General features: G+C 44.9%; 1 protein-coding gene across 1 annotated transcript; it reads right to left on the bottom strand.

Annotated features, from left to right (window-relative positions):
• Positions 1 to 612: 612 nt before the first annotated feature.
• si:dkey-16n15.6 (organic solute transporter subunit alpha) lies at positions 613 to 9,317 on the bottom strand. The gene is made up of 7 exons (XM_056422318.1): positions 9,309 to 9,317; positions 9,070 to 9,143; positions 8,839 to 8,994; positions 7,349 to 7,457; positions 3,122 to 3,374; positions 1,499 to 1,608; positions 613 to 1,447 (listed from the first exon to the last, which is right to left on the bottom strand). Exons 1-7 carry the CDS (start codon positions 9,315 to 9,317, stop codon positions 1,199 to 1,201), a joined length of 960 nt encoding a protein of 319 aa, XP_056278293.1. The 3' UTR covers positions 613 to 1,198.
• Between the last annotated feature and the right edge of the window lie 7,989 nt (positions 9,318 to 17,306).

Consider the following 17,306-nt stretch of genomic DNA (forward strand, 5'->3'; position numbering starts at 1 on the left):
GTGTCATGTGTGTGTGTGTCATGTGTGTGTGTCATGTGTGTGTGTCATGTGTGTGTCATGTGTGTGTCATGTGTGTGTCATGTGTGTGTGGTGTGTGTGTCATGTGTGTGTCATGTGTGTGTGTGTGTGTCATGTGTGTGTGTCATGTGTGTGTGTGTGTCATGTGTGTGTCATGTGTGTGTGTGTCGTGTGTGTCATGTGTGTGTGTCATGTGTGTAAATTACATGTATGTACGACAGAGCAGTGTAACCGCAGTCAAACTACATGTATGTGAACACGAACATGGCTGTTGGAGCTATTTATTTGATGTTTAGTTATTTTATTGACAAGTAATATTGTTTAGCCGTTCAGGTTGTTTTGATATCTTAGAATAGTGTCTTCTTGTTTATAGTTTAGTTTAATTCATCGTTGTTGTTGTTTAGATATATTTAGTCTTTTGGTTGTTCATTTGTTCACTAATTGGGTCACACTGTGACCACCTGTGTCATATGTAGGAGTATAGGCAGGTACCGGACCAGCATGCACCTGGCCTGTTGTTCTTTACCAGCGTTCGGAGTTCCTTTGTTCTTTTGTTTGTTTGTTTTGTTTAGTTAAAGAAAATTCAGAAAAAACTGAATCCTGAAGAGACAAGGCTTTCTTTTGTCTCTATATTTATTGACCAAAAAAAGCGACAAAACATTGTAAATGACAAAAAGCTTAAAACTTAAAGAAAAATAACAATTAAAGAAAATAAATGCAAAAGTAGAAAAAAGATAATAAATTATTAGAGGCTCATCAATCGCTCTTTACAATGTGTCATCTATTCTTTTCAGCTGAGAACATTACTCGTCTTTTCCTGTTCTTATCCTCAGGAAGAGAGAACATTCCTCCTTACAGTACATAATATATAAATATATTATATATGTTTATTTCCTCTGCATGTCAGCCCCTGTGGGGTTGGAGGGTCACTTTTCATCCAGCTCCTTTTGATGGCCTCATTATTTGCTAATATCAGGGTTTTAAATAGGTAGAAGTCCTTCTTTTGGATCATAAGTGGGTCGCTGTTAGTCCAGGTCCTCATGGTCCAGGTACTCGTGGTCCAGGTCCTCGTGGTCCAGGTCCTCGTGGTCCAGGTCCTCGTGGTCCAGGTCCTCGGGGCTCCACACAGACCTCGTCAGTATCAGCATCTTCTAGGTGATTACAGACCCTCCATCGTGGGTCAGACCACCGTGACGTCCTTAGAGTCCTCATAGTTCACTTCAGGCCTGACGGTCGTGTGGGTCAGTTCTAAACCCGGTTCTGGTTCTGAGCGGCCTGGCTGCTGACCTCTGACCTGAGGGAAGGAGAACTCCTCCAGGGGGGCGTGCTCGATCCTGCACAGGCTGTCCTCGCCGTCGCTGCTGTACCTGTGACGCGTCATCTGGTCGCCGTCCGTCTGCACGCCCTTCTCCACCCGCCCGGCTCTGACCTCCACGGCCTGCTCCACCCGCCCGGCTCTGACCTCCACGGCCTGCTCCACCCTCCCGGCTCTGACCTCCGTCACCGCGCTGGGCTCCACCTTGCGGAACGTGTGCCGGGCGTAGAGGCCGATGCAGAACATCTCCACGATCACACAGTAGTGGTAGATCACTGAGGACAGAGAACACGGCGATGAGGTAATCACAGAGAACACAGAGATGACGTCATCACAGAGAACACAGAGATGACGTCATCACAGAGAACACAGAGATGACGTCATCACAGAGAACACAGAGATGAGGTCATCACAGAGAACACAGAGATGAGGTCATCACAGAGATGAGGTCATCACAGAGAACACAGTGATGAGGTCATCACAGAGAACACAGAGATGAGGTCATCACAGAGAACACGGTGATGAGGTCATCACAGAGAACACAGAGATGAGGTCATCACAGAGAACACAGAGATGACATCATCATAGATGTGGTGTCACTCAAGATTCAAGATTCAAGATTCAAGATGTTTTATTTGTCACATACACACACAGGGTGTGCAGTGAAATGAAAGTGGCAATGCTCAGCAGGAATGTGCAAGGGCAACAAGTACACACTATTTACAATAAAAAACAACACAATATTTACAGTAAGTGTGTGTGTGTGTGTGTGTGTGTGTGTGTGCCTAAGAGGGGCAGTTGTGTGGGTCTATGGGGGTCCTGGTGAGGTCGGAGTTCACAATCCTGATGGCCTGAGGAAAGAAACTCCGTCTCAGTCTCTCTGTTCTTGCAGCGTGACTACGGAGGCGCCTGCCTGACCGCAGCAGCTGAAACAGTCTGTTGTTGGGGTGGTGAGGATCCTTCATGATCCTGCCGGCTCTGGTTCTGCACCTCCTGGTGTACAAGTCCTGCAGGGTGGGGAGTGTAGTTCCAATAGTGCGTTCAGCCGAACGCACTACTCTCTGCAGAGCCTTCCTGTCCTGAGCGGAGCAGTTGCCAAACCAGGCTGTGATGCTTCCTGTCAGGACGCTCTCTACAGCTCCAGAGTAGAAGGACTGAAGGATCCTCTGGGAAACTTTAAATTTCCTCAGCTGCCTGAGGTGGTAGAGGCGCTGCCTTGCCTTTCTCACCAGAGTGTCTGTGTTCGTTGACCATGTCAGATCCTCGGTGATGTGGACTCCCAGGTATTTATACCCGCTCACCCTCTCCACAGTAGTCCCGTTAATCCCCAGTGGTGAGTACGTCCTCTGTTGTTGTACCCTCCTAAAGTCCACAATCAGCTCCTTAGTTTTGGTGACATTCATGATGAGGCTGTTGTCCGGCACCAGAGTGACAGATCAGCAACTTCCTCCAGGTAGGCCTTCTCGTCGTTGTCGGAGATCAGGCCCACCACCACTGTGTCATCCGCAAACTTGATGATGGTGTTGGAGCTGAACATGGCCACACAGTCATGTGTGTACAGGGAGTACAGTAGGGGGCTGAGGACGCAACCCTGGGGGGATCCTGTGTTCAGGGTGAGGGGTTTGGAGGTGTGTCTGCCCACCCTGACCACCTGTGGCCTGGCGGTCAGGAAGTCCAGGATCCAAGCACACAGGGGGGTGTTCAGTCCCAGCTCAATCAGCTTGCCGGCCAGTCTGGAGGGGACTATGGTGTTGAAAGCTGAACTATAATCAATGATTGGTGACTCACACTGGGACCGAGCCAGCACGGAGAAGGGTGGAGCGCAGGGGATGACCTCCAGAGCGCCCATGGTCTCCAGGACGCCGCTCTGCAGGCCGCACAGCACCAGCACCACGATGACGCACAGGAACTTGGCCCGCAGGCCGAAGCCGCGCAGAGCGCCCTTGGTGGCCTTGTAGAAGAGGAGGAGGCCGTAGAACGACACGAAGGTCGACACGCCGATGATGGCGTTCACGTACAGGTTGAGGTTGACCGAGTCCACCTGGTGGGGGCGGAGTCAGAAACCATCAGAGACTCATGTCTCTAGTCCTGTTCTCTAGAGACTCACGTCTCCATAGTCCTGTTCTCTAGAGGACTCATGTCTCTAGTCCTGTTCTCTAGAGGACTCACGTCTCTAGTCCTGTTCTCTAGAGGACTCATGTCTCTAGTCCTGTTCTCTAGAGGACTCATGTCTCTAGTCCTGTTCTCTAGAGACTCATGTCTCTAGTCCTGTTCTCTAGAGGACTCATGTCTCTAGTCCTGTTCTCTAGAGACTCGTGTCTCTAGTCCTGTTCTCTAGAGACTCACGTCTCCATAGTCCTGTTCTCTAGAGACTCATGTCTCTAGTCCTGTTCTCTAGAGGACTCACGTCTCTAGTCCTGTTCTCTAGAGGACTCATGTCTCTAGTCCTGTTCTCTAGAGGACTCATGTCTCTAGTCCTGTTCTCTAGAGACTCGTGTCTCTAGTCCTGTTCTCTAGAGACTCATGTCTATAGTCCTGTTCTCTAGAGGACTCATGTCTCTAGTCCTGTTCTCTAGAGGACTCATGTCTCTAGTCCTGTTCTCTAGAGACTCGTGTCTCTAGTCCTGTTCTCTAGAGACTCACGTCTCTAGTCCTGTTCTCTAGAGGACTCATGTCTCTCTAGTCCTGTTCTCTAGAGGACTCATGTCTCTAGTCCTGTTCTCTAGAGGACTCGTGTCTCTAGTCCTGTTCTCTAGAGACTCATGTCTCTAGTCCTGTTCTCTAGAGACTCACGTCTCCGTAGTCCTGTTCTCTAGAGACTCACGTCTCCGTAGTCCTGTTCTCTAGAGGACTCATGTCTTTAGTCCTGTTCTCTAGAGGACTCGTGTCTCTAGTCCTGTTCTCTAGAGGACTCGTGTCTCTAGTCCTGTTCTCTAGAGACTCATGTCTCTAGTCCTGTTCTCTAGAGGACTCGTGTCTCTAGTCCTGTTCTCTAGAGGACTCGTGTCTCTAGTCCTGTTCTCTAGAGACTCATGTCTCTAGTCCTGTTCTCTAGAGGACTCATGTCTCTCTAGTCCTGTTCTCTAGAGGACTCATGTCTCTAGTCCTGTTCTCTAGAGGACTCGTGTCTCTAGTCCTGTTCTCTAGAGACTCATGTCTCTAGTCCTGTTTTCTAGAGACTCACGTCTCCGTAGTCCTGTTATCTAGAGGACTCACGTCTCTAGTCCTGTTCTCTAGAGACTCATGTCTCTAGTCCTGTTCTCTAGAGACTCACGTCTCCATAGTCCTGTTCTCTAGAGGACTCACGTCTCCGTAGTCCTGTTCTCTAGAGACTCGTGTCTCTAGTCCTGTTCTTTAGAGACTTGTGTCTCTAGTCCTGTTCTCTAGAGACTCATGTCTCTAGTCCTGTTCTCTAGAGACTCACGTCTCCGTAGTCCTGTTCTCTAGAGGACTCATGTCTCTAGTCCTGTTCTCTAGAGACTCACGTCTCCGTCGTCCTGTTCTCTATAGGACTCATGTCTCTAGTCCTGTTCTCGAGAGGACTTGTGTCTCTAGTCCTGTTCTCTAGAGACTCATGTCTCTAGTCCTGTTCTCTAGAGGTCTCATGTCTCTCTAGTCCTGTTCTCTAGAGGACTCATGTCTCTAGTCCTGTTCTCTAGAGGACTCATGTCTCTAGTCCTGTTCTCTAGAGACTCGTGTCTCTAGTCCTGTTCTCTAGAGACTCGTGTCTCTAGTCCTGTTCTCTAGAGACTCATGTCTATAGTCCTGTTCTCTAGAGACTCACGTCTCCGTAGTCCTGTTCTCTAGAGACTCACGTCTCCATAGTCCTGTTCTCTAGAGGACTCATGTCTCTAGTCCTGTTCTCTAGAGACTCGTGTCTCTAGTCCTGTTCTCTAGAGACTCATGTCTATAGTCCTGTTCTCTAGAGACTCACATCTCCGTAGTCCTGTTCTCTAGAGGACTCGTGTCTCTAGTCCTGTTCTCTAGAGACTCATGTCTCTAGTCCTGTTCTCTAGAGGACTCATGTCTCTAGTCCTGTTCTCTAGAGGACTCAAGTCTCTAGTCCTGTTCTCTAGAGACTCATGTCTCTAGTCCTGTTCTCTAGAGACTCACGTCTCCGTAGTCCTGTTCTCTAGAGGACTCATGTCTCTAGTCCTGTTCTCTAGAGGACTCATGTCTCTAGTCCTGTTCTCTAGAGACTCGTGTCTCTAGTCCTGTTCTCTAGAGACTCATGTCTCTAGTCTTGTTCTCTAGAGACTCACGTCTCCGTAGTCCTGTTCTCTAGAGGACTCGTGTCTCTAGTCCTGTTCTCTAGAGGACTCATGTCTCTAGTCCTGTTCTCTAGAGACTTGTGTCTCTAGTCCTGTTCTCTAGAGACTCATGTCTCTAGTCCTGTTCTCTAGAGGACTCGTGCCTCTAGTCCTGTTCTCTAGAGGACTCATGTCTCTCTAGTCCTGTTCTCTAGAGGACTCATGTCTCTAGTCCTGTTCTCTAGAGACTCACGTCTCCGCAGTCCTGTTCTCTATAGGACTCATGTCTCTAGTCCTGTTCTCTAGAGGACTCATGTCTTTAGTCCTGTTCTCTAGAGGACTCGTGTCTCTAGTCCTGTTCTCTAGAGGACTCGTGTCTCTAGTCCTGTTCTCTAGAGACTCATGTCTCTAGTCCTGTTCTCTAGAGGACTCATGTCTCTCTAGTCCTGATATCTAGAGACTCATTTCTCTAGTCCTGTTCTCTAGAGGACTCATGTCTCTCTAGTCCTGTTCTCTAGAGGACTCATGTCTCTAGTCCTGTTCTCTAGAGACTCATGTCTCTAGTCCTGTTCTCTAGAGACTCACGTCTCCGTAGTCCTGTTATCTAGAGGACTCACGTCTCTAGTCCTGTTCTCTAGAGACTCATGTCTCTAGTCCTGTTCTCTAGAGACTCACGTCTCCGTAGTCCTGTTCTCTAGAGGACTCACGTCTCCGTAGTCCTGTTCTCTAGAGACTCGTGTCTCTAGTCCTGTTCTTTAGAGACTCGTGTCTCTAGTCCTGTTCTCTAGAGACTCATGTCTCTAGTCCTGTTCTCTAGAGACTCACGTCTCCGTAGTCCTGTTCTCTAGAGGACTCATGTCTCTAGTCCTGTTCTCTAGAGACTCACGTCTCCGTCGTCCTGTTCTCTAGAGGACTCATGTCTCTAGTCCTGTTCTCTAGAGACTCATGTCTCTAGTCCTGTTCTCTAGAGGTCTCATGTCTCTCTAGTCCTGTTCTCTAGAGGACTCATGTCTCTAGTCCTGTTCTCTAGAGGACTTGTGTCTCTAGTCCTGTTCTCTAGAGACTCACATCTCCGTAGTCCTGTTCTCTAGAGGACTCGCGTCTCTAGTCCTGTTCTCTAGAGGACTCGTGTCTCTAGTCCTGTTCTCTAGAGGACTCACGTCTCTAGTCCTGTTCTCTAGAGACTCACGTCTCCGTAGTCCTGTTCTCTAGAGGACTCACGTCTCTAGTCCTGTTCTCTAGAGGACTCGTGTCTCTAGTCCTGTTCTCTAGAGGACTCGTGTCTCTAGTCCTGTTCTCTAGAGACTCACGTCTCCGTAGTCCTGTTCTCTAGAGGACTCATGTCTCTCTAGTCCTGTTCTCTAGAGGACTCATGTCTCTAGTCCTGTTCTCTAGAGGACTCACGTCTCTAGTCCTGTTCTCTAGAGGACTCATGTCTCTAGTCCTGTTCTCTAGAGGACTCGTGTCTCTAGTCCTGTTCTCTAGAGACTCACGTCTCCGTAGTCCTGTTCTCTAGAGGACTCACGTCTCTAGTCCTGTTCTCTAGAGGACTCATGTCTCTAGTCCTGTTCTCTAGAGGACTCGTGTCTCTAGTCCTGTTCTCTAGAGGACTCGTGTCTCTAGTCCTGTTCTCTAGAGACTCACGTCTCCGTAGTCCTGTTCTCTAGAGGACTCATGTCTCTAGTCCTGTTCTCTAGAGGACTCGTGTCTCTAGTCCTGTTCTCTAGAGGACTCGTGTCTCTAGTCCTGTTCTCTAGAGACTCACGTCTCCGTAGTCGTACTGTTCGTCCGTCCACAGCACCAGGGTGACAAAGAACAGGATGCTGCGGACCAATGAGAGCTGCAGCACCGCCGCCATCATCCAGCCGCGGCTGCTGCTGCACAGGGGGAGGAGCTTCATGTTTATGACACAGAGAGCTCAACTCTCCCTTGAGACGCTGTGATGGTCACTCAGGTGAGTACTATGTATGTATGTATGCAGGCACGTGCACAGGTAGAGCCCTAGTGGTGCTCAAGCACCAGCCCCTTTGCCCTGGATGAGTAAAGGGCCCTTTCTGCTGGAGACACTTTTTTAAAATTAATCCGTATTTAAGAATAAAAGTTACTCTTTCTGTCATCAAGTCCCCCCAAATGTGTTTTAATATCCGACGGGGCATTTATTTGAGTTCTTGTGAGAATTTCGCCTCGACATGCTCCGCGGCGCTCACGAGCCTCCCCCCCCCCCCCCCCAGCCGCGCCCCTCCCTCCCTCCCTCCTCCGCGCAGTGCTCCTCGCGCCACCGAACGGCTGCACCTCCTTCTCCTCTGACCCGCAGCATCAGACACAGGTCCTGACGGTGTTTGTCCCCTGACGTTGTTTTGTGATAAATCAACCACAACATTAGCGCTGCTGAAAACATGACGTCACAACTGGTCCGACGGTTCCTAAGATAATAAACAAACAAAAACTCTGTGATTTCAAAGCCTCGTCCAGCTGTTTACTGACGTTAGTTATGTTTAGAAAATAGAGAGAGGGAGAGAGAGAGAAGAGAGAGAGAGGGAGAGAATTCAAGAGAAAAGAGAGAGGGAGAGAGAGAGAAGAGAGAGGAGATAGAGAAAAGAGAGAGATTAGAGAGGAGAGAAGAGAGAAGAGAGAGAGAAGAGAGAGAAAAGAGAGAGAGAAAAGAGAGAGATTAGAGAGAGAGAGAGAGAGAGAGAGAGAAAGAGAGAGAGAGAGAGAGAGTTCTTATTCCGTTCTATTTAACAGGGGCTATTCTAGGATTTGCGTGGCCAGACTGAAAAAAAAATCATAAGGCCTCTCTTGTTCAGAGGGCCGGGCCAAATGTGGAGGCGGCCGTATCCGGCCCGCGGGCCTTAGTTTGAGGACCACTGCTCTTGGCTGTTGATGTCTATCAATATCACTCATTTTGAAAATGACATAAGAGAGCAATACGGATCCGTATCAGACCAGCGAGGAGGGCAATACGTGGCTGGCATGACGCCCATTAGCCAATCAGAACACTTGTACTATTGTTGCTATATAATAATTCATCTTTATTCATAAAGAAAATGTAAGCTAGCGGTCTGATGCTCCCAGAGGAAACGCAGGTCGATGATGTATTGCATCATCAGCGTATTGCTGCTAATGCTTCAACTCTGTTAGAATTTTTTTTTGGCATTGGGTGCCCTTTTTTTTGGTTTGAGCACCTGCCCCCCAAAATGTCTGTGCACGTGCCTGGGTGTATGTATGTATAGGTGTAGTCACTATGGTGAGTACCTGCTGATGGCCACCAGGGGGAGGCAGCAGCAGCAGCAGCAGGGGAACGGGTCTGGAGACACGTGCTGCCCGGACAGAGCCGACAGCATCCGGGCTCTCCCCCCGCAGAAGTCTGTGATCAGCCCCATGAACTTCAGCAGGGTGACGGAGTGATACCTGCAGACACAGGGCTAGAGAGGAGGAGCGCGGACAGGTGTGTGGCGGCTCAGGACTCTACCGTCGGGCACTCACAGCGAGGCGATGAAGTTACACAGCGAAGACGAGCGCGGCACATAGAGCGCGATGAGGGAGGTGGAGGCCAACACCTGGGACACGGAGGACATGCACAGGTGAGCTGTGAGGGGAGGAGCAGGCCAGAGGGCTCAAGAGGAACTCAGCATCAGACACTGGTCAATATCTCCCAGGTTTGGGCTTAGCTCCGCCCCCATCAGAGGAGGAGCCATGTGTGTGAATGAGGAGGCTAACGTTACCGGGTACATTCCCAGGATCCACAGGTAGAGGTGCTTCCGTCTGGAAGAGGCGGCGTGGCGCAGGAAGAAGCCGACCTCCTCCAGGAACACCGCCAGCAGGATGACGGCCAGGCCGGCCGGGATGAGGAAGAGCCACAGCTCGTCTTCAATGGCTGAGGAGAGACGCGTCACATCGAAGACACTGAACACACGGCAGCGTTAACAGTGCTAACAGAGCTAATAGTGCTAATAGTGCTAACAGCGTTAACAGCTTTAACAGCGCTAACAGCGCTAACAGCATTAACAGTGCTAACAGAGCTAATAGTGCTAATAGCGCTAACAGAGTTAACAGCAGTGGTCCCCAGCTCCGTACTTTCCCATGTTCCTGTCCTAAAGTCACATCCAGTCAAAGTTCCCATGTTCATTTCTTGTTCACCCAGTCCGTCTAAAGCCAGTTCAGTTCCTCAGTCCGACCCAGTCCAAATGTCCCATGTTCCTGCTTCATTCACACAGAAACCATGCTTCCTGCATGTACTGTCCCAGTCCTGTCAAATCACCTCAGTCCTGTTCAAATGTCCATCAGTCCTGTTCTAAATGTTCCCAGTTCAGTTCTGAATGTTACCGCTACTTTCTGTTCTAATGTCCCATGTTCCGTTCTAAATGCTCCTATGTTCCCGTTCTAAATTCACTCATGTTCATTTCAAATTTCCTCAGTTCCTGTCTTCATTCAAATGTTCAGCCGTTCAAAGCTCCGTCATGTTCCGTTTAAATGTTCCTCAGTCCGTCCTCAGTTCCGTCTAGTTCCTCAGTCAGTCCAGCCGTAAAGTTCCATGTTCCGTCTCAAAGTTGGCCTCTGTTCACGTTAACAGTTCCTCAGTCCTGTTCAAATGCTCCTCATGACGTCTAATCCAGTCAGCTCTCATGTTGTCTAAGTCAGTCTGCTAAATGCTCAGTCCTGTCTAATGTTCCTAGCGTTCCTACATGTCCGTCTAAAGTGTTGCGGCCATGTTCCATGTCTGGCAGGTAGAGTTCCCTAAGTTCCTCAGGACAGCGTTCTAAAGTTCCCATGTCCTGTCTAGAAGTGCCTCAGTTCCTTCTCTAAATGTCCCATGTCCTTCTAAAGTTCACGCTAAAGTCCCAGCTAATGTTCCCAGTCAGTCCACAGTTCCGTCTAAATGCTTCCTCATAGTCAGTCTAAGAGTCCGTCTAACAGTTCCCATGTCAGTCAAAGTCCCAGTCCGTCCTAACAGTTCCACAGTCCTCATGTCAAGTCCAGTTCCGTTCTAAATGTCCCATGTTCACTCATGTTCCTGTTCTACCAAGTCCATCTTCTATGCTCATGCTGTCAACAGTCTCAGCTGTTCACTAGTTCCTGTTCTAAATGTTCCTCGTTCATGTTCCCATGTTCCTGTTCTAAATGTTCCTCATGTTCCTGTTCTAAATGTTCCTGTGTTCCTGTTCTAAATGTCTCGTTCCTCATGTTCCTGTTCTAAATGTCTCATGTTCCTGTTCTAAATGTTCCTCATGTTCCTGTTCTAAATGTTCCTCATGTTCCTGTTCTAAATGTTCCATGTTCCTGTTCTAAATGCTCCTCATGTTCTGTTCCTGTTCTAAATGTTCCTCATGTTCCTGTTCTAAATGTTCCTCATGTTCCTCATGTTCTGTTCTAAATGTTCCTCATGTTCCTGTTCTAAATGTTCCGTTCCTCATGTTCCTGTTCTAAATGTTCCTCATGTTCCTGTTCTAAATGTTCCTCATGTTCCTGTTCTAAATGTCATGTTCATGTTCCTGTTCTAAATGCTCCTCATGTTCCTGTTCTAAATGTCCTCATGTTCCTGTTCTAAATGTTCCTCATGTTCCTGTTCTAAATGTTCCTCATGTTCCTCTAAATGTTCTCATGTTCCTGTTCTAAATGCTTCCTCATGTTCCTGTTCTAAATGTTCCTCATGTTCCTGTTCTAAATGTCCTCATGTTCCTGTTCTAAATGTTCCTCTGTTCTAAATGTTCCTCATGTTCCTGTTCTAAATGTTCCTCATGTTCCTGTTCTAAATGTTCCTCATGTTCTAAATGTTCCTCATGTTCCTGTTCTAAATGTTCTCATGTTCCTGTTAAATGTTCCTCATGTTCCTGTTCTAAATGCTCCTCATGTTCCTGTTCTAAATGTTCCTCATGTTCCTGTTCTAAATGTTCCTCATGTTCCTGTTCTAAATGTTCCTCATGTTCCTGTTCTAAATGTTCCTCATGTTCCTGTTCTAAATGCTCATGTTCCTGTTCCACATGTTCCTGTTCTAAATGTTCCTCATGTTCCTGTTCTAAATGTTCTCATGTTCCTGTTCTAAATGTTCCTCATGTTCCTATTCTAAATGTTCCTCATGTTCCTGTTCTAAATGTTCCTCATGTTCTGTTCTAAATGTTCCTGTTCTAAATGTTCCTCATGTTCCTGTTCCTCATGTTCCTGTTCTAAATGTTCCTCATGTTCGTGTTCTAAATGTCCTCATGTTCCTGTTCTAAATGTTCCTCATGTTCCTGTTCTAAATGTTCCTCATGTTCCTGTTCTAAATGTTCCTGTTCATGTTCATGTTCCTGTTCCTCATGTTCCTGTTCTAAATGTTCCTCATGTTCATGTTCTAAATGTTCCTCATGTTCCTCATGTTCCTCATGTTCCTGTTCTAAATGTTCCTCATGTTCCTGTTCTAAATGTTCCTCATGTTCCTGTTCTAAATGTTCCTCATGTTCATGTTCCTCATGTTCCTGTTCTAAATGTTCTTCATGTTCGTGTTCTAAATGTCTCATGTTCTAAATGTTCCTGTTCCTCATGTTCCTGTTCTAAATGTTCCTCATGTTCCTGTTCTAAATGTTCCTGTTCCTCATGTTCCTGTTCTAAATGTTCTCATGTTCATGTTCCTCATGTTCCTGTTCTAAATGTTCCTGTTCTAAATGTTCCTCATGTTCCTGTTCTAAATGCTCCTCATGTTCCTGTTCTAAATGTTCCTCATGTTCCTGTTCTAAATGTTCGTGTTCTAAATGCTCCTCATGTTCCTGTTCTAAATGTTCCTCATGTTCCTGTTCTAAATGTTCCTCATGTCCTCATGTTCCTGTTCTAAATGTTCCTCATGTTCCTGTTCTAAATGTTCCTCATGTTCTAAATGTTCCGCATGTTCCTGTTCTAAATGTTCCTCATGTTCCTGTTCTAAATGTTCCTCATGTTCCTGTTCTAAATGTTCCTCATGTTCTAAATGTTCCTCATGTTCCTGTTCTAAATGTTCCTCATGTTCATGTTCTAAATGTTCCTGTTCTAAATGTTCCTCATGTTCATGTTCTAAATGTTCCTGTTCTAAATGTGCCTCATGTTCATGTTCTAAATGTTCCACATGTTCCTGTTCTAATGTTCATGTTCCTGTTCTAAATGTTCCTCATGTTCCTGTTCTAAATGTTCCTCATGTTCATGTTCTAAATGTTCCTGTTCTAAATGTTCCTCATGTTCTGTTCTAAATGTTCCTGTTCTAAATGTTCCTCATGTTCTCATGTTCCTGTTCTAAATGTTCCTCATGTTCCTGTTCTAAATGTTCCTCATGTTCCTGTTCCTCATGTTCCTGTTCTAAATGTTCCTCATGTTCCTGTTCTAAATGTTCCTCATGTTCCTGTTCATGTTCCTGTTCTAAATGTTCCTCATGTTCGTGTTCTAAATGTTCCTCTTGTTCCTGTTCTAAATGTTCCTCATGTTCCTGTTCTAAATGCTCCTCATGTTCCTGTTCTAAATGTTCCTCATGTTCCTGTTCTAAATGTTCCTCATGTTCATGTTCTAAATGTTCCTGTTCTAAATGTTCTTCATGTTCGTGTTCCTCATGTTCCTGTTCTAAATGTTCCTCATGTTCCTGTTCCTCATGTTCCTGTTCTAAATGTTCCTCATGTTCGTGTTCCTCATGTTCTAAATGTTCCTCATGTTCCTGTTCTAAATGTTCCTCATGTTCCTGTTCTAAATGTTCCTCATGTTCCTGTTCTAAATGTTCCTCATGTTCATGTTCCTCATGTTCCTGTTCTAAATGTTCGTGTTCTAAATGTTCCTCATGTTCCTGTTCTAAATGTTCCTCATGTTCCTGTTCTAAATGTTCCTCATGTTCATGTTCCTCATGTTCCTGTTCTAAATGTTCCTCATGTTCCTGTTCCTCATGTTCCTGTTCTAAATGTTCCTCATGTTCCTGTTCCTCATGTTCCTGTTCTAAATGTTCCTCATGTTCCTGTTCTAAATGTTCCTCATGTTCCTGTTCTAAATGTTCCTCATGTTCCTGTTCTAAATGTTCCTCATGTTCCTGTTCTAAATGTTTCTCATGTTCCTGTTCTAAATGCTCCTCATGTTCTGTTCTAAATGTTCCTCATGTTCCTGTTCTAAATGTTCCTCATGTTCTGTTCTAAATGTTCCTCATGTTCCTGTTCTAAATGTTTCTCATGTTCCTGTTCCTCATGTTCTTGTTCTAAATGCTCCTCATGTTCCTGTTCTAAATGTTCCTCATGTTCCTGTTCTAAATGTTCCTCATGTTCCTGTTCTAAATGTTCCTCATGTTCCTGTTCTAAATGTTCCTCATGTTCCTGTTCTAAATGTTCCTCATGTTCCTGTTCTAAATGCTCCTCATGTTCTAAATGTTCCTCATGTTCCTGTTCTAAATGTTCCTCATGTTCCTGTTCTAAATGCTCCTCATGTTCCTGTTCTAAATGCTCCTCATGTTCCTGTTCTAAATGCTCCTCATGTTCCTGTTCTAAATGTTCGTGTTCTAAATGTTCCTCTTGTTCCTGTTCTAAATGTTCCTCATGTTCCTGTTCTAAATGCTCCTCATGTTCCTGTTCTAAATGTTCCTCATGTTCCTGTTCTAAATGTTCCTCATGTTCCTGTTCTAAATGTTCCTCATGTTCCTGTTCTAAATGCTCCTCATGTTCCTGTTCTAAATGTTCCTCATGTTCCTGTTCTAAATGTTCGTGTTCTAAATGTTCCTCATGTTCCTGTTCTAAATGTTCCTCATGTTCATGTTCTAAATGTTCCTGTTCTAAATGTTCCTCATGTTCATGTTCTAAATGTTCCTGTTCTAAATGTTCCTCATGTTCATGTTCTAAATGTTCCTCATGTTCCTGTTCTAAATGTTCCTCATGTTCATGTTCTAAATGTTCCTCATGTTCCTGTTCTAATGTTCCTCCTCATGTTCCTGTTCTAAATGTTCCTCATGTTCCTGTTCCTCATGTTCCTGTTCTAAATGTTCCTCATGTTCCTGTTCTAAATGTTCCTCATGTTCCTGTTCTAAATGTTCCTCATGTTCCTGTTCCTCATGTTCCTGTTCCTCATGTTCCTGTTCTAAATGTTCCTCATGTTCCTGTTCCTCATGTTCCTGTTCTAAATGTTCCTCATGTTCCTGTTCTAATGTCATGTTCTAAATGTTCCTCATGTTCGTGTTCCTCATGTTCCTGTTCTAAATGTTCCTCATGTTCCTGTTCTAAATGTCCTCATGTTCCTGTTCTAAATGTTCCTCATGTTCATATTCTAAATGTTCCTCATGTTCCTGTTCTAAATGTTCCTCATGTTCATGTTCCTCATGTTCCTGTTCTAAATGTTCCTCATGTTCTGTTCCTCATGTTCCTGTTCTAAATGTTCCGTATGTTCCTGTTCTAAATGTTCCTCATGTTCCTGTTCTAAATGTTCCGCATGTTCCTGTTCTAAATGTTCCTCATGTTCATGTTCTAAATGTTCCTCATGTTCCTGTTCTAAATGTTCCTCATGTGCCTGTTCTAAATGTTTCTCATGTTCCTCATGTTCTCATGTTCATGTTCCTGTTCTAAATGCTCCTCATGTTCCTGTTCTGAATGTTCCTCATGTTCCTGTTCCTCATGTTCCTGTTCTAAATGTTCCTCATGTTCATGTTCCTCATGTTCCTGTTCTAAATGTTCCGCATGTTCCTGTTCTAAATGTTCCTCATGTTCCTGTTCTAAATGTTCCTCATGTTCCTGTTCTAAATGCTCCTCATGTTCCTGTTCTAAATGTTCCTCATGTTCCTGTTCTAAATGTTCGTGTTCTAAATGTTCCTCATGTTCCTGTTCTAAATGTTCCTCATGTTCATGTTCTAAATGTTCCTGTTCTAAATGTTCCTCATGTTCATGTTCTAAATGTTCCTGTTCTAAATGTTCCTCATGTTCATGTTCTAAATGTTCCTCATGTTCCTGTTCTAAATGTTCCTGTTCCTCATGTTCCTGTTCTAAATGTTCCTCATGTTCCTGTTCTAAATGTTCCTCATGTTCATGTTCCTCATGTTCCTGTTCTAAATGTTCTTCATGTTCGTGTTCCTCATGTTCCTGTTCTAAATGTTCCGCATGTTCCTGTTCTAAATGTTCCTCATGTTCATGTTCTAAATGTTCCTCATGTTCCTGTTCTAAATGTTCCTCATGTTCATGTTCCTCATGTTCCTGTTCTAAATGTTTCTCATGTTCATGTTCCTCATGTTCTTGTTCTAAATGTTCCTCATGTTCCTGTTCCTCATGTTCCTGTTCTAAATGTTCCTCATGTTCCTGTTCTAAATGTTCCTCATGTTCCTGTTCTAAATGTTCCTGTTCTAAATGCTCATGTTCCTCATGTTCCTGTTCTAAATGTTCCTGTTCCTCATGTTCCTGTTCTAAATGTTCCTCATGTTCTAAATGTTCCTCATGTTCATATTCTAAATGTTCCTCTTGTTCCTGTTCTAAATGTTCCTCATGTTCCTGTTCTAAATGTTCCTCATGTTCCTGTTCTAAATGTTTCTCATGTTCCTGTTCTAAATGTTCCTGTTCTAAATGTTCCTCATGTTCCTGTTCTAAATGTTCCTCATGTTCCTGTTCTAAATGTTTCTCATGTTCATGTTCCTGTTCCTCATGTTCCTGTTCCTCATGTTCATGTTCCTCATGTTCCTGTTCCTCATGTTCATGTTCTAAATGCTCCTCATGTTCCTGTTCTGAATGTTCCTCATGTTCCTGTTCCTCATGTTCCTGTTCTAAATGTTCCTCATGTTCCTGTTCCTCATGTTCCTGTTCTAAATGTTCCTCATGTTCGTGTTCCTCATGTTCCTGTTCTAAATGTTCTGCATGTTCCTGTTCTAAATGTTCCTCATGTTCATGTTCTAAATGTTCCTCATGTTCCTGTTCTAAATTTTCCTCATGTTCCTGTTCCTCATGTTCATGTTCTAAATGTTCCTCATGTTCCTGTTCCTCATGTTCCTGTTCTAAATGTTCCTCATGTTCCTGTTCTAAATGTTCCTCATGTTCGTGTTCCTCATGTTCCTGTTCTAAATGTTCCGCATGTTCCTGTTCTAAATGTTCCTCATGTTCATATTCTAAATGTTCCTCTTGTTCCTGTTCTAAATGTTCCTCATGTTCCTCATGTTCCTGTTCTAAATGTTCCTCATGTTCCTGTTCTAAATGTTTCTCATGTTCCTGTTCATCATGTTCTTGTTCTAAATGTTCCTCATGTTCCTGTTCTAAATGTTCCTCATGTTCCTGTACTAAATGTTCCTCATGTTCATGTTCCTCATGTTCATGTTCCTCATGTTCCTGTTCTAAATGTTCCTCATGTTCCTGTTCTAAATGTTCCTCATGTTCGTGTTCTAAATGTTCGTTATAAATGTTCCTCATGTTCATGTTCTAAATGTTCCTGTTCTAAATGTTCCTCATGTTCATGTTCTAAATGTTCCTGTTCTAAATGTTCCTCATGTTCATGTTCTAAATGTTCCTCATGTTCCTGTTCTAAATGTTCCTCATGTTCATGTTCTTCATGTTCCTGTTCCTCATGTTCCTGTTCTAAATGTTCCTCATGTTCATGTTCCTCATGTTCCTGTTCCTCATGTTCCTGTTCTAAATGTTCCTCATGTTCCTGTTCCTCATGTTCATGTTCCTCATGTTCATGTTCCTGTTCTAAATGCTCCTCATGTTCCTGTTCCTCATGTTCCTGTTCTGAATGTTCCTGTTCTAAATGTTCCTCATGTTCCTGTTCCTCATGTTCCTGTTCTAAAT

The sequence above is a fragment of the Pseudoliparis swirei genome, chromosome 9, assembly GCF_029220125.1.
Source record: "Pseudoliparis swirei isolate HS2019 ecotype Mariana Trench chromosome 9, NWPU_hadal_v1, whole genome shotgun sequence".
Classification (NCBI taxonomy): domain Eukaryota; kingdom Metazoa; phylum Chordata; class Actinopteri; order Perciformes; family Liparidae; genus Pseudoliparis; species Pseudoliparis swirei.

What these genes read in the sequence shown, in the direction of transcription:
- si:dkey-16n15.6 (XM_056422318.1), bottom strand. An exon ending in TGTAACTTCATCGCCTCGCT is followed by an intron (nt 8,995 to 9,069) that starts GTGAGTGCCCGA and finishes CTGTGTCTGCAG; the next exon opens with GTATCACTCCGTCACCCTGC. An exon ending in CGGAGGTCAGAGCCGGGAGG is followed by an intron (nt 1,448 to 1,498) that starts GTGGAGCAGGCC and finishes CAGGCCGTGGAG; the next exon opens with GTCAGAGCCGGGCGGGTGGA.